We start from the raw sequence: 15,247 nt of genomic DNA, 5'->3' as shown, positions 1-15,247 counted from the left end.
GGAGGAGTATTAGAGAATGAGTAATCAAGGGAAGCATGGTACCCAGAAATAAACCTTGAGGAAAAGAAGATGTACGTCCCAATTCTAATAGTTTAAGAACCATATTTTGAACATGTTGAGGTTTTACCATCAGTTCCTCGAGTTGTCAATAAAACCCTTGCTACAAATTTCGAGTCATCGAGCACGACAATTGATGAGCCCCAAATAATGGTGAGTCGCGCATACCTGCACGCGACACGACGGTACGAGGGCACGGGCGCACCTGCTCGAGTGCATGCCGCATGCCTCTACCGCGAGCGTTCCACGACGTTCCGCATGCATGGCTGGCACCTGTCGGAGCAAGGGAAAACCAGGGCATGTCGTGGACGCACCCCACGAAAACCAAACGCCTCCACGTAGCCTCGCCGGCTCCCTTGCGTGTCTCCGCTTTTCGCGCCTCCCTACCTATATAAGGGCGCACCAACGTACTCGACCGGATGCGCGCAGGCGGTTCTCACAGCACGGAGGCACTCATCAGTCATCACTAGTACTTCACTAGTTAGCTAGCAATATTCCTACTCGCTAAGTAGTGGAGAACTGGAGATCGACATGAGCCAGGGGCAGCCGAGGAGGCGGCAGGGCGAAGAGGGCATGCACGCGCAGGACAAGCCCGTCAAGTTCGGCGACGTGCTCGACGTCTCAGGCGAGCTGGCCGACCAGCCCGTGGCTCCCAGGGACGCCGCGCGGCTGCAGGCCGCGGAGCAGTCCGTGCTCGGCGGGACGCAGAAGGGCGGGCCCGCCGCCGTCCTGCAGTCCGCCGCGACGGTCAACGCGCGAGCGGGCCACGTAGGCAGGGCTCAGACCGCGTGCCCCGTCGCCGACGCGGGCGCCACCGTCACCGAGACCGAGCTCGCGGGCCGCCGCGTCGTCACCGAGTCCGTCGGCGGGCAGGTGGTGGGGAAGATGGTGAGCCCGGCGCCGGTGGCGATGACGGACCCGCCGGGCGCGCTGGAGAAGGACGCCGTCACGATCGGCCGCGCGCTGGAGGCTGTGGGCGCGATGGTCGGTGACAGGCCGGTCGAGCAGAGCGACGCGGCGGCCGTCCAGGTCGCGGAGCTGTGCGCCACGGGGTCCGACTCCACCGTCCCCGGAGGCCTGGCCGCGGCGGCGCAGTCGGCGGCCGACCAGAACGCCCGCGCCACGCGCGACGAGGACAAGGTCAAGCTCCGGAACGTCCTCTCGGTGCGTTCTACCTACGTACTCTGCCCTTGTTTGTTATTTTCTCGACTCGCAGCGCTGACCGTGACTCCGTGAGTTGCGTTGCCGTTCGTGCAGAACGCGAGGGAGAAGCTGCCGGCGGACAAGGGGGCGACGCGGGAGGACGCCGAGAGGGTGGTGTCCGCCGAGATACGGAACAAGCTGGACATGGCGACCACGCCGGGCGGCGTGGCGGACGCGGTGACTACAGCGGCCCGGCTCAACCAGGAGCGCCCGAGGCCATAGGTCGTCGTGGCCTTTATATCCCATGTGGAACAGTGGAAGCGTGCGATCAGAAGCCTGCGCGCGGATGAGCGTGCTTAATAGCACAGTAGCGCGTGCCGTTTTTTTTTTGGACTTACTAAGAAAACTACGTACGCTTGTAAAAATGCGCGAACGACACCGTGTCCGCAGTGTATATAGCAATAAAATCGTTGCGCGTGAAGTTCCGTAAACTGTGTCTCCGTTTCAGCCTACATGAATTAGAGGGCACTGATATGATTAAAATTTGACCTCTTAATTTTAAGTCTTAAGCTAGTGGTCTACTTAATATATTACAAAAACTAATTATTTACTAAGAACGCAATATCAAGTCTAATCGAAATTAATTATTACGTATATAGCTCCTACTATACTTATTATCTGGAATTTGCTTCTTTCTGGAGTATTCATAAACAATATCAAGTTTAATCGGCATGGCTTTTGATACGACGAGAGAATATAGACCTGTTGATCTCTGGCTTTCTAATCCTTATACTCTAGATTATCCATCTCGATCTCTTTTTCTGTTGTCGTCCTGAGAGATTTTGGCTGTTAAGAAGTCGAGTAATTTTGTGTCGCGGATAGCATAGCAGCCCTAGCCTTTGTATGTCGTAGAAAGTATGGTTGGACTTCGCTAAGCTAGTTTCTCCAAAGCAGGCAGTGCAAAGAGAGGATTCATGGAGGTAGATATATATGATGAACTCATCGTGGCTCTGATTACCATGTAAAAATACATAGATGCTTGGAAGGATTGTCGATAGACCAAACTCATGTATAAGTTGTGTTACGTGTTGACCCCTTCACAATAATGTGTATATACAGAAACCAGTGCCAAGAGTACTAGGTAAATACATTACAAGTTTAAACTGGATTGTAGTTTATCTTAGACCCAAAACATCTATTTGATTATAACCTCTCACACTATACAAAATGTTTTAGACTATTCTTATCCATAATAATACATTCATTTAATGCATGCTACATAATCTTTTCAATGACATGACATGACAAATGAGTTAACAGAAAAGAGAAGAAAGCTCTCTGTTCTCGAATATTTATCGTCCACTGGTTTATTTTTAAACTAAAACGTGACAGATAGAAAAGAACAGAAAAATATATTATTTGGGCATGTGATCATAGATATTGAAACTTGAACCATCCAAAATGGCTCACATCCCACACTCTCGTACATGCTAGCATTAATTAAATATCCTGCATAGAATGAAAAACAATTTATATATCATACATGCAAAAGTTGTATCTTATATATAATTTTATATAACATGACAGCTTTGAATATTATAACAAGATACAATATAGTGAGAATAACCTTATACCAATCCACTCTATCGTCACAGTTTGTAAAACATTAATTATGCGTGTGTTGATTACTACGTAAGCCAGTACGATGGGTGTGAATATGTAATATCGAGTGTGTTGGATGCTGTGCAAAAGCTGAAGCAAGATGTTACAAGCAGTATAAAAAAGTACTACCAAACACCACAGCCGGGTGCTCGTTGTTTTTTACAGATTGGGGACATCGAAGGCGGTGCATGAGCTTGAGAAGGAAGCGCGCCTGTTACAAAATCTATTTCGTCACGGTCCGACCCGTCCCCAGAAGAGACAAGAGAGGGCCGCTGGATCCTTGTAGAGTTGTAGTAGAACGGATTGCCGTGCTTCGTCGTGTGTCAACAGATAAGATCTTAACCTATTCACCTGACTCTTTCTAGTAAAGCTTAGGGAAGACTGGACCGCAGCCTTCGTTCACCAGGTGTGCGAGCGAGCGACCGGACGTGGATTCGATTTCTAAGATCGATACCCCTCAATCTCTTTCTAATGTTTGTATTGAACGCGCACGAGTGTGTGTGAGTTCGTGACGTCCTTGTCCTTGCACCTGTAAAAAAAAAGCTCAAGCAATAGGCAAGCATATAGCCTGCATTGGCGAATGGCAAATCTCGAGATGATACGTCACACAACATGAGTACATGACTGATGAAAAGAGCACACAACTGCTCAAGCCAAATCACTGATTCAATTATTCAAAATGCATCGCACCAGTTTAGGAGGAAAATTACTGTATATTCACCATACGCTGTGCAACTTGATTTTGCTGTCTTCCTCTTTACACGCTAACCAAGAAACCCGCCCCGCCCCCTCCAAACTGTTAGAGAAAAAAAAATGAAGAACCTTCTGCTAAGGTTTCTAACAACAGCTTGTGAAATTCGTTCTCTTACATCTACATTAACATTGGGGAGGTAGCTTTAACTCTTCGATAACTTGTCTAGGAATACACCAAAAGCTCACTGAATCGCCTAAACATCTGTCAGAATTATGGATGATACAATCATAACATAGGCCAGGAAGAAGAACATGACAATCTGGATGAAGAACTTTGGGTTGTCCCTCAAGCTTGGGCCTGCCACTGATCTACTGCTTGATAATACAAGAATAAACTTTCAGTCATGTCTGCTCAGCAGTGAGTCAGAACAATGTGACGGATACATGGCTTTATCTTACCTGGCGATTCTCTGTGAGAGTCGATGGAATGGCAGACTTTGAATGAAAACAACACCTGGTCCCGTGAGAGATGCTGTTAGCTGGTTATCACCCTGCATAAGACCATGTTTCTTAGAGATTGTGGGCATGAACAGCTAACAAGGAAACATGAACGGATGATATACTGACCCCAAAAACTGCTCTTCTAAGCTGGTTAGGGCTCTTCAACTGGAAGTTAATGGTGGCCGACATAGCCACAATACAAGCAGCATCAACAGTTATCACCTCTCTAGGAGCAAGGATTTTCTGCATGACTGAAAATTGCATGGCAGAATGTCCCCAGTCAAATCCCATCCACATGTTACCAGTCAAGAATAACCAGATAAAGTGAAAAGAATGATATGAGATTGCGTCTTGTTCATGGAAAACAAACTGAGGCACCGAGTGTCTGGTCTGCTATATTTAAATTATTGCAGTTACCAAATGACGTACACATAAACTAAATTATATATCACTGTAAGTGTTTGCATTGTTAACAACATCTGTATCTATTCATGCATAATGTGCCAGCCAACCTAATGTTGCATGTAACTTCTATTGCAAATCATATAATCTTTCAGTGTATCCTAAACGCCCAAACCACTTTAATACTTTATAGCAATGAAGCTCATCTTATAGGCACAATACTTTGCATCCGTCCAATTTGCATTGCTATTGTGTAGATGCCATTGCATTCTCATATACCAATATCTATTTCGCCATGTGACAAGTGCAAAACAGTCTGTACCTGATCCACCACCAACAAGAAAAGCCATCCCCTGGCCCCTAAGTTTTTGTTTAAGGATCATCTGAAGATAAAAAAAATTGTAGAGCTTCAAGTTCCAGAATGCAATTTAGTAAGAAACCATAGATAAAAAGACCAAAAAGGTACATATCCAAAGCAATAATATCCAGAGTAACAATATAACTCAAGAAAGTTAACCAACCTCTGCACCAATCTCAATATTCCGTGGCCTTGGCTCAACTGTACTAGAGACGGAGACATCATTGACCGAACATAGAAAAGCATCTGCCTGCGTTAATAATTAATCATATGAAGTTCTCTTAATTTCAAGCAAAGTTCTCTTGATTTTCAAACAAACTTAGACAGTAACTAACCTGGCAAAGAAGTTCTCCACTAAAGTTTGTTAGATCTACCTGTAACAGACACAAGCAACTAAAATAAGACTAAGTACAATTCTAGTACTATATCAGTGCACAATTGTAATGCCAACACCTCTAATACCGAGCACATTCCACAGCAGCATACATGCATGCTTGACATAAATCTGGCAAGAGGTAGCACTTTGTAATGATATGTATACGATCATACAGTTAGGTTAGGTTGGTGTCTAATCTAATGAAAAAAAATGTATTCAAGTGGATGGTTAAAGTTCAACAAAAGGATTAACAAACCCTCACCTGACATATAGCAGATCACAATTTCAAAGATGTAGAGCAATCCAAAAATAAACAGCTAAGTAGCTAACAAATCTTGAATTTGTTAGCATAAGAGGAGTAGCGACAACAGTGATTTATTCCACATTGCACAAGAAAAGACGATGCTAAGAGAAAAATTAAAACGTAGAAGAGAAGCAAAATACTAACCGGCAGTATCCTCCCAGGAAATGGTGCAGCAATCCCGACATATCCATCATCAGATCCAGAATTAAAGAAAATGGTGCTGCTTACACGTTTCCCAAAAATCCACTGCCACACGCCTCCATCATTTTCAGGCAAGTAATTGTTGTCCATCTGCATATTCCCAGACATGTAGCACATTGCACCTAAAGAAAACAACAATAATGACTGATGAAATAATCGCTATTCGCATGCTAACAATTTCTAGGATTGTATGGTAAACTTTTTATTACACTATATATATAACAGATAGTTCTCAATAACTACCAACCAGAAGGTTATCATTATCAGTAACTACTGACCAGAAGGTTAATCTGTTGTGAGTTAAGGGCAGGGTTACTGCCAACAGGAAAAGTAGACACTAGAGCTACATACTTTTGTACGAAGATATCTAAAACACACAATTTGTCAATTTCTGCCACATAATGACTAGTTAGCACCCTGTTTACTAGGTTTAGTTTAACTGAAGGCCACAGACAAAGATACTTAGTTGAACAGGCAAGCTGCATAGCAGAAGGACTGAATCCAGTTACCTGGTTTTGCAGTCAGCTTCTCCTGAGACTTCAGCATCACCTAATAAAAAACATTTGCCCCCAACAATTCCAGTTGATTACGTTCAAATCATGTGAAGAAAGGAATTACAGGTGTGCAAAACATATTTGAGCACCAGAAAGTACCTGCAGGACCTGCACATCTCCACCGGATATCTGAAACGCCGTCACAGATCCTTGCTGGCTCTGAAACCATCCCACACAGTTGAAAACGAATCAGAAGAGACAAACACAATAGGATCCCATGAGCAGCGGATCGGATAGATCCAGCCCCGTAGCTCCAATCCAACCCTAACATCCTACGCGGAGATGAGCCCCTCACTCGAGAAAAAAAATCAGATCGTCCAGGGGAGGGCAGGAACGCGGACCTGGTAGACGTAGGGCTGGAAAGGAGTGGAAAAGAAGGGCGCGGCCATGGCGGTGACCTTCTGGAAGCTTCTGGAAGGGTCACTGGGCGCCGGCTCGGTGAATCGTCGCGGGGTTCGGGGAAGTTGCCATTCGGAGCCGCGGCGAGCTGTTCTTTTGTTCTCTGAGCTTCTCTAATCACGAGAACTCTTTTGTTGTTTTATTGTGTTGCCACGTTGGCTTATCCAAGCCGTTGATGTACGATGGTGGTGCCTGGTGTGGTGCGCCAAAGCCGAAAGGTGATACGGTGGTGCTACCGTGGCTTGTCCACGCGGGCTACCTGTCAACGTGGCGGCACGCCATTGGTGTTAGTAACTTGCCACGACGTGTCCAAGCACAGACTGTTGCGTTTTGATGTCAGATTTGTGGGTAATCTTTTCTCACTTTTTATTCATTCTGCACGTTATATTCGTCACTATTATTGTCTCTATAATTTTAAATATGAAATGTAAACATAATGGTACATAATGCAAAAAAAAAAACGTTCCAAAAAAATACAAAAGGAAAACCACCCTTCAACCTCAACAGTTCATGTAAAAAAGTTCTGGTACTGATTGAATTCATTGTGCTCCTCAACAGTTCGTGTAAAAAAAAATTGATCGTGGTTGAATTTATTAAGTTAATATTTAGTTGCTAATAAATAACTTATTTAGACTCCAATAGATCCAACCGGTAATCTAGCTAGCCATTAGTTAGAGCATCTCGAAGAGACTCTTTATTTTTGACTCTCTATTTGACTCTTTATTTGTCTCTCCATAAATATTAAACTCTATATATAAAATCTCATTCCAACAGACTCTCTAATATGCAAGTTAACTTGGCTAGCGAGAGTTGCTAGCCAAATTTGGCTAGTGAGTGAGTTAATTTGGAGAACCAGATAGCTTAGCAAGTTAGATGGCTAGTCTGTTGGAGAGCTATTATACTATTAAGTAGCTAAAATTTAGCTTGACAAGCTATTTAGCTAGTCTCTTGGAGATGCTCTTAGTGCTCAACTAATAGCTATCTGGTAGCTACTATTAACAATGTCATATGTACAAAAACAAGTACGGATGGTATAAAAAATCGTAGAGTTAGAGAGAGATGGGGGCGCCAAGAAGTTCAAGTCGTGACTCGTACTCCTTTGTGTCCTTTTGTGGTGAATGAACGGATAGAAGTGACGGTTGAAAGGAAATAGGGTTAAATCTTTTTTTAAATGATTTTGGTGGTTAAATTGCTCAACACAAATAATTAGACTAACTAGTTTGTTCTAGATTATAAGTTCTACAGGTGTCAAACGTTCAACACAAACAAAAAAAGTCCAAGAAAGGGTTCAAAAGAAAAGGAGCAAATGAAACCGAAGGCTGCCCTGTTCTCGCGCACCGGACTGTCTGGTGTGCCACCGGACAGTGTCCGGTGCACCAGGGTGGATCAACTCAAACTCGCCAACTTCGGGTTTCTGGAAATGTCACTCCGCTATAATTCACCGGACTGTCCGGTGTGCAGCGGAGCAACGGTCGGCATCGCCACTGTCGAGTTCAACAGTCGGCTGACATAGCTACAGTACACGGACAGTTCGCGCAGAGTCAGAGCAGGCGCCATAAGGCGCACCGGACAGTGAACAGTATCTGTTCGGTGCACCACCGGATGGTCCGGTGGCCCCACCTGTCAGAGCTCCAACGGTCGAACCCTAACGGTTGGGTGACGTGGCTGGCGCACCCATCGACAAACAGCCTCCCCAACGACCACTTTAGTGGTTGGGGCTATAAATACCCCCCAACAAAACAAAAGGTCAAATCCTCTCCAAGTCCCAAACTCATTCCAAAGACTTAGTGACTAGTGAGAGAGAGATATTTGTGTTCATTTGAGTTCTTATTGCTTGGATCGCTTTTCTTCTTCCTCCATTCTTGTTCTCAACACCTTTGTAATCAAGCAAGAGACACCAAGTTGTGGTGGTCCTTGTAAGGGGTCTAAGTGACCCGTTGATTAAGGAGAAAAGATCACTCGGTCTAGGTGACCGTTTGAGAGAGGGAAAGGGTTGAAAGAGACCCGGTCTTTGTGACCACCTCAACGGGGAGTAGGTTTGCAAGAACCGAACCTCGGTAAAACAAATCATTGTGTCATCCACTTTATTTGCTTGTGATTTGTTTTCGCCTTCTTTTTTGGAATCGACTTTATTTCTAACACTAACCCCGGCTTGTAGTTGTGCTTAAAGTTTATAAATTTCAGATTTGTCTATTCACCCCCTCTAGGCGACTTTCAATTGGTATCAGAATCAGTACTTCATTAGAGTCTAACCACTCGAAGTGATGTCGGGAGCATCCGCCAAGAGGGAGATTGGGACCGGCGGCGACAAGCCCGCCACAAGCCACGGAAAGGCTCCATCGGGGGAGTCCGGCAACAAGATGAAGGGATCTCCTTCACACAACAAGTCGCATCGGAGCGGCGAGAAGAAAAAGAAAATGAAGAAGGTGGTCTACTACGAGACCGATTCTTCATCACCTTCTACATCCGGCTCCGACGCGCCGTCCGTAACTTCTAAGCGCCATGAGCGCAGTAAGTTTAGTAAGATCCCCTTACGCTATCCTCGCATTTCCAAACACACTCCTTTACTTTCCGTCCCACTAGGCAAACCACCGATTTTTTGACGGTGAAGATTATTGTATGTGGAGTGATAAAATGAGGCACCATCTAACCTCACTCCACGCTAGCATTTGGGACATTGTTGAGTTTGGAGCGCAGGAACCATCCGTGGGGGATGAAAGCTATGACTCGAACGAGGTAGTGAGAGCACCTAGAGGGGGGGTAAATAGGTGATTCTGTAAAAACTTGAAACTTAAAGCCACAAACTTGATTAAGTGTTAGCACAATGAAATCAAGTGGCTAAAGAGAGCTCTTGTGAACCACAATTGACACAGGAGAACAAGCACAAGAGACACAAGGATTTATCCCGTGGTTCGGCCAAGTACAATACTTGCCTAGTCCACGTTGTGGCGTCCCAATGGACGAGAGTTGCACTCAACTCCTTTCAAGTGATCCAATGATCAACTTGAATACCACGGTGTTCTTCTTTCTTTACTCTTTCCCGTTTGCGAGGAATCTCCACAACTTGGAGCCTCTCGTCCTTACAATGAAATGATCACAAAGAAGCACAGATGTAAGAGTGGGAAGAGCAACGCACACAAGCCTCAAAGCACGAGCACGAACACGCACACAAGTCACAACTTGAGCTCTAAGATCACACACGGAGTTCTCAACTCAAGAGAAGCTCAAATTGCTATCACAACGAATCAAATGCGCTAGAGAGATGTCTTGGTGCTAAGAGATGATCAAAGAATGCTTGGTGTACTCCTTCATGTGCCTAGGGGTCCCTTTTATAGCCCCAAGGCAGCTAGGAGCCGTTGAGAGCAATCCGGGAAGGCAATTCTTGCCTTCTGTCGACTGGTGCACCGGACAGTCCGGTGCACCACCGGACACTGTCCGGTGCAGATTTCTTTCCTATTCTGGCGCAGCCGACCGTTGACGATTTGGAGCCGTTGGCGCACCGGACACTGTCCGGTGCACACCGGACAGTCCGGTGCCCCCTTCAGACCGTTGGCCCGGCCACGCGTCACGCGCGGATTGCGCGGTCGACCGTTGGCTCGGCCGACCGTTGGCTCACCGGACAGTCCGGTGATTTATAGTCATACGCCGCCATCGAGACCCGAGAGCAGGCAGTTCACCAGACACCAGCCTGGCGCACCGGACACTGTCCGGTGCACCACCGGACAGTCCGGTGCACCCAGACTGAGCAGAGCCTTGGCTGCTCGAGCCAAGTCTTTTCCATTTGTCTTTTCTCTGATTCTAGCACTTAGACAAATATGTTAGTACACAAAAACCAATGTACTAAGTCTAGAATCATACCTTTGTATTGATTTGCACTTTGTCCACCATTTGTCATAGTTTAACACATAACCATTTGTGTTGGACACTTAATCACCAAAATACTTAGAAATGGCCCAAGGGCACATTTCCCTTTCAATCTCCCCCTTTTTGGTGATTTATGCCAACACAATAAAAAGCAACATATAGTAGTGCAACATCAATGCAAATGAGAACAAGAATTTGTTTTGATTCAAATTTGGCATATTTGGATCATTCTTTGCCACCACTTGGTTTGTTTTTGCAAATCAAACTTAATTTCCTATCTCTAAGTCAAATTCACTTGTTGAGGCATAGAGAAAGGTATTCCAAAAGAAATTGATCAAAGATTCAAAAACTCCCCCCTTTTCCCATAATCAAACATTCTCCCCACAAGAGACCAACTTTTGACAAGAAGAGACATTAAGAGAATTTTGCCAAAACAAAAACTCTAACTCTACTATTTTCAAAATTCTCAAGTGGTAGCTGATCCATTTCTTGCTTTGGTCTTATTTTCTCCCCCTTTGGCATCAAGCACCAAAACGGGATCAATCTTGGCCCTTTTAACCTCATTGCCTCACCAAAATTGTCAATTAAGAGCAAAAGGGAATAAGAGACATGGGGATGAACTTGGAGTAAGTTACCCTCTCATCGGAGTGCAGTTGAAGTCTTTCATGGTCCAAGTCCATCTTTCCCTTTCAATCCACCTTAGAGACTAAATCAAGCAAGCTCAAACACATGGTTAGTCTCAAAGGGTCAAGTTGTAGCACATCTCCTCCTAAATGTGTGCATCACTTGCAAATGGACTTATGAGGTCCGGGGAGTGCTTGTACAACTTGAGCATCATAAATAAGCAACAAAATGCATAGAATGAACATGATCAAAGCATAAAACACATGTATGCTATAAATCAATCCAAGTTCCACGAATCTAAGACATTTAGCTCACTACGCAGCCTGCAAAAAGTTGACTTATCTAGAGGCTTGGTAAAGATATTGGCTAGCTGGTTCTCGGTGCTAACATAAAACACTTCGATGTCTCCCTTTTGCTGGTGGTCTCTCAAAAAGTGATGTCGGATGTCTATGTGCTTAGTGCGGCTGTGTTCAACAGGATTATCCGCCATGCGGATAGCACTCTCATTATCACATAGGAGTGGGACTTTGCTCAGATTGTAGCCAAAGTTCTGGAGGGTTTGCCTCATCCAAAGTAGTTGCGCGCAACACTGTCCTGCGGCAACATACTCGGCCTCAGTGGTGGATAGGGCAACAGAAGTTTGTTTCTTAGAACTCCAAGACACCAGGGACCTTCCTAAGAATTGGCACGTCCCTGATGTACTCTTTCTATCAACCTTACATCCAGCATAATCGGAGTCTGAATATCCAATTAAGTCAAAGGTAGACCCCTTTGGATACCAGATCCCGAAGCAAGGCGTAGTGACTAAATATCTAAGAATTCGCTTCACGACCACTAAGTGACACTCCCTTGGATCAGATTGAAATCTAGCACACATGCATACACTAAGCATAATATCCGGTCTACTAGCACATAAGTAAAGCAAGGAACCTATCATGGACCGGTATGCTTTTTGATCAACGGACTTACCTCCTTTGTTGAGGTCGACGTGTCCGTCAGTTCCCATTGGAGTCTTTGCGGGCTTGGCGTCCTTCATCCCAAACCGCTTGATCAAGTCTTATGTGTACTTTGTTTGGGAGATGAAAGTGTCGTCCTTGAGTTGCTTCACTTGGAATCCAAGGAAGTAGTTCAACTCGCCCATCATCGACATTTCAAACTTTTGAGTCATCACCCTGCTAAACTCTTCACAAGACTTTTGGTTAGTAGAACCAAATATTATGTCATCGACATAAATTTGGCACACAAATAAGTCACCATCACAGTTTTCTTCCTTTGTAACTAGGTAGCACATATATGTACGCCAGCCCGGTAAGGTCCGCCCTTATAAACCCGGTCTGTTGGTTTACACTCATGAACATCAAGTTATGAAGAGAAGATTCACCCCCGAGATTTGCTTTATGGTGATTTTATTTTGCTTAAGCTTGCAACTATTATCTTTATCTAACTCACCCATACGGATTCCCTCCATTGCTGGTATATTGACATCCGGATTCGTAGCCTGGGGGCCAGTCCAGGAGAACAAATAATCGTCCCTGGGAAGGTCCGGAGTCGTGCGGCCGCTTAGCTTGGTCCAGTACCCTAAGCCCACATGCCCCACCGCTCGGTGGCGGATGTCCTAGTACCCAGAACTATAGTCCTGTGGGTTCAGAAACCCGAGGTCCGGCTCTAAAGAAAGGACACTCGTCCCGTGGCGAGGTAGGGAGATGTGTGGCTGCTTAGCCTGATCCTGTACCGTAAGCCTACGCACTCCACCACCATGCGACGAGTATCCTAGTAATTAGAAGCCGTAACCCAGGGGGCCCAGACACATGGGTCGGCTCCCTAGTCTAAATCCTACAAGCCCTGTTGTGTAAATCAAAGGATGAAAGAAACCAGTTAATGGGTCCGATGAGTGCGCTACTAAAACTCCCCTAGCTAAGGCTGTGTGCAGGTCCGGGTCCCAGTCGAAATAACCTCCTAGGGGCCAGGTCACCAATTCTTTCTTAAATATACTGGTATCCAGCCTCGACAAGTCGAGACCACATCCCAGAGGGGCCAAGTACCAGGGAAGAAGTTGACAACGACACACATAACAAAGGGAAAGTAGCATGCAGATAAGTTGTAGCGTTGCTTGACAAGTAATACTTAAAAGTATCTTACAAAACCAAAATATAATAAGCCACTTCCCAGCGGAACTCTTGCTTTCTCTCCACAGATCTGACTACTCGTCATCAGCAGGATCCCGCTGGAAGCGCTTGGCCACCACGTCTACAGCGTCTTGTACGCTCCCCCGGGCGGTGTCTTCAGTATCGGCCACTGGGCCGGCGATCACCGGCCCCAAGGAGATGCTGGGTCGTGGCTCCGGAAGCACGTCAAGACATACTTTATCAGCATCCGGCAGAGTTTGCTGTCCTCAGCCTCCAGGCGGGCGCCAAGGATCTGATCTAGGCGTCGAAGGCGGTCGGCAGCGGAATTCAGCACCGGGAGCGCGTCGGAGATGGACACCGACTGCTTTGACACTAGGATGGGGCTCACCCCCAGCGGCACCAGAGTCGAGCTCGCCTCGTCGGCCCATGCGGCGATACACTGGACCCCGATGCGATGCTCCACCCGGAGATCTTCTAGCGTCTTCTTCATCACCTCTACCGCCTGGGAGCCTGAAGCTGCCTGCGCCGTCTGGGCTACCTGCGCTGCCTGCGTCGCCTGGAACCGGTGGACCCGCTCCTCCAGTGTCCGCTCCTTCTCCTCCAGTTTCTTCTCCTTCTCCTCCGCCTCGAGCTCGTGCTCGGCCAACAACTTTTCCCACCTTTCCCACATCTCCTCCCTCCAGGCGAGGTCCTTCTCCTGCCGAACGAGATCCGTCGCCCGCTCCTCCAGGGAGGCATCCTTTGCCTTTAGGTTTTCCTCGGCGAGAGAAAGGTTGCTAGCTCTGTCATCAAGCTCCTACCGCAGTTTTTGCAGAGCCGCCTCGATCACGGTCTGCTCATCCCGCTGCTTCTCCAGCATCGCATTATAAGCTTTCAGCTTCTCATGGAATTTCGTGGTGACCGCCTCCCTCTGGTCCAAGTGCTCTTTCTTCTTGACTAGCCTCTTCTCCTCCCGGGTCACCTCCCGCTCCCGGTCGAGCACCTTCTCCAGGTCTTCCTTGAGGTCCTCGCGCTCCTGCTCAAGCTCGGACCGCTCCGAGGCAAATTGGCAAGACACGACCTTGGTACGCACCTCCAGCTGGGTGCGCCAATCACCAAGGCGCTGGTGCTCAGTCTCGAGTGCCTCCCACTCCCGCAGGATCGCCGCCTCGGTTTTCCCGGAGAGCCTGATGAGCGTGGGACAACACCCGAGGGAGGGGAGGTGGCGCGGTTTCTGGCCCGGCGTCGGTCTAAAGCCACCGCCCAAGAATAACCTCCGGCTCCTCCGGAATGGGCGGCGGGATGGCGTTGGACGCGCCCCCTGCGTCTTCCGCCATTGCCGATGGTATATTTGACGACATCGCCGCCGCCGTTGGGTCTGCGGTAGCCATCGGCGGTGCTGCTGCTGCTGGACCCCTGGCAGGAGCCTGGGGGCCTGACGGCGCTGCCTCGGCAGTAGCAGCTGGAACCTGGGGGCCCGACAGTGCTGCCGCGATAGTAGCGGTTGGAACCTGGGGGCCTGACGGTGCCGCCTCGGCAGTGGCAGGCAGAACCTGGGGCCCGATGATGCAGCCTCAGCAGTGGCAGGCGGAAGTGGGTCGCGGGCATCATGGCTAGCAGACACCTGCTACTGGGAGCCGGATTCACCAGTGGGAGCGACTTTGGAAGCAGAGGGAGAAGAGGCCCTGATAAGAAAAGGATGGGTTATTACCCATCAATATGGTAACTAGACCAATGGGGAAATAAAAGAGGTACACATACTTGGGGCCCTGAACCTTCCAGCGACCCTGGAAGCGAGACGTCCGCTGCCCCAGCTGCTGCCCCTGAGGCGGTGGCGAGCCAGATGATGGCGGTGGCGGCGGGACTGATGGTGGTCTAGTGGAGGACTAACGCGCCTCTGCGAGCCCTGGTCCTGGGGGCAGCCTCCTCGACCCCGCCAGTTGTCCTCTGGCGCTTCTGGGGGAGGTCCGAATCAAGGGGCGGATCCATGACGAAAGACTCATC

General features: G+C 47.5%; 2 protein-coding genes across 3 annotated transcripts; one reads left to right on the top strand and one right to left on the bottom strand.

The window, feature by feature from the left end:
- Window positions 1-482: 482 nt before the first annotated feature.
- Window positions 483-1,685, top strand: LOC100286284 (late embryogenesis abundant protein D-34). Its single transcript, NM_001159171.1, is given in 2 exon segments — window positions 483-1,221; window positions 1,315-1,685. Coding segments are annotated over 2 exon segments (801 nt in total). The 5' UTR covers window positions 483-588; the 3' UTR covers window positions 1,483-1,685.
- A 1,823-nt stretch (window positions 1,686-3,508) lies between these two features.
- Window positions 3,509-6,797, bottom strand: LOC100194302 (Tryptophan RNA-binding attenuator protein-like). Of its 2 annotated transcripts, none has more exons than NM_001139340.1 (10): window positions 6,593-6,744; window positions 6,351-6,410; window positions 6,207-6,246; window positions 5,641-5,819; window positions 5,152-5,190; window positions 4,980-5,066; window positions 4,781-4,841; window positions 4,183-4,307; window positions 4,015-4,106; window positions 3,509-3,927 (listed from the first exon to the last, which is right to left on the bottom strand). In NM_001139340.1, exons 1-10 carry the CDS (start codon window positions 6,638-6,640, stop codon window positions 3,810-3,812), a joined length of 849 nt encoding a protein of 282 aa, NP_001132812.1. In that variant the 5' UTR covers window positions 6,641-6,744; the 3' UTR covers window positions 3,509-3,809. The 2 variants fall into 2 exon arrangements, with proteins under 2 accessions (NP_001132812.1, XP_008664069.1); XM_008665847.3 differs by having other exon boundaries at window positions 3,511-3,930; window positions 6,593-6,797.
- Window positions 6,798-15,247: the final 8,450 nt, after the last annotated feature.

This window comes from Zea mays, chromosome 1 (genome assembly GCF_902167145.1).
Source record: "Zea mays cultivar B73 chromosome 1, Zm-B73-REFERENCE-NAM-5.0, whole genome shotgun sequence".
Taxonomy (NCBI): Eukaryota; Viridiplantae; Streptophyta; class Magnoliopsida; order Poales; family Poaceae; genus Zea; species Zea mays.
The sequence above is the reverse complement of the archived record's forward strand: the minus strand, read 5'-3'. Positions and strand labels throughout refer to the sequence as shown.

What these genes read in the sequence shown, in the direction of transcription:
- LOC100194302 (XM_008665847.3), bottom strand. Translation starts at nt 6,640, where the DNA reads ATGGCCGCGCCCTTCTTTTCCACTCCTTTCCAGCCCTACGTCTACCAG. An exon ending in TCCAGCCCTACGTCTACCAG is followed by an intron (nt 6,411 to 6,592) that starts GTCCGCGTTCCT and finishes GGATGGTTTCAG; the next exon opens with AGCCAGCAAGGATCTGTGAC. An exon ending in CTCTCACAGAGAATCGCCAG is followed by an intron (nt 3,931 to 4,014) that starts GTAAGATAAAGC and finishes TGTATTATCAAG; the next exon opens with CAGTAGATCAGTGGCAGGCC.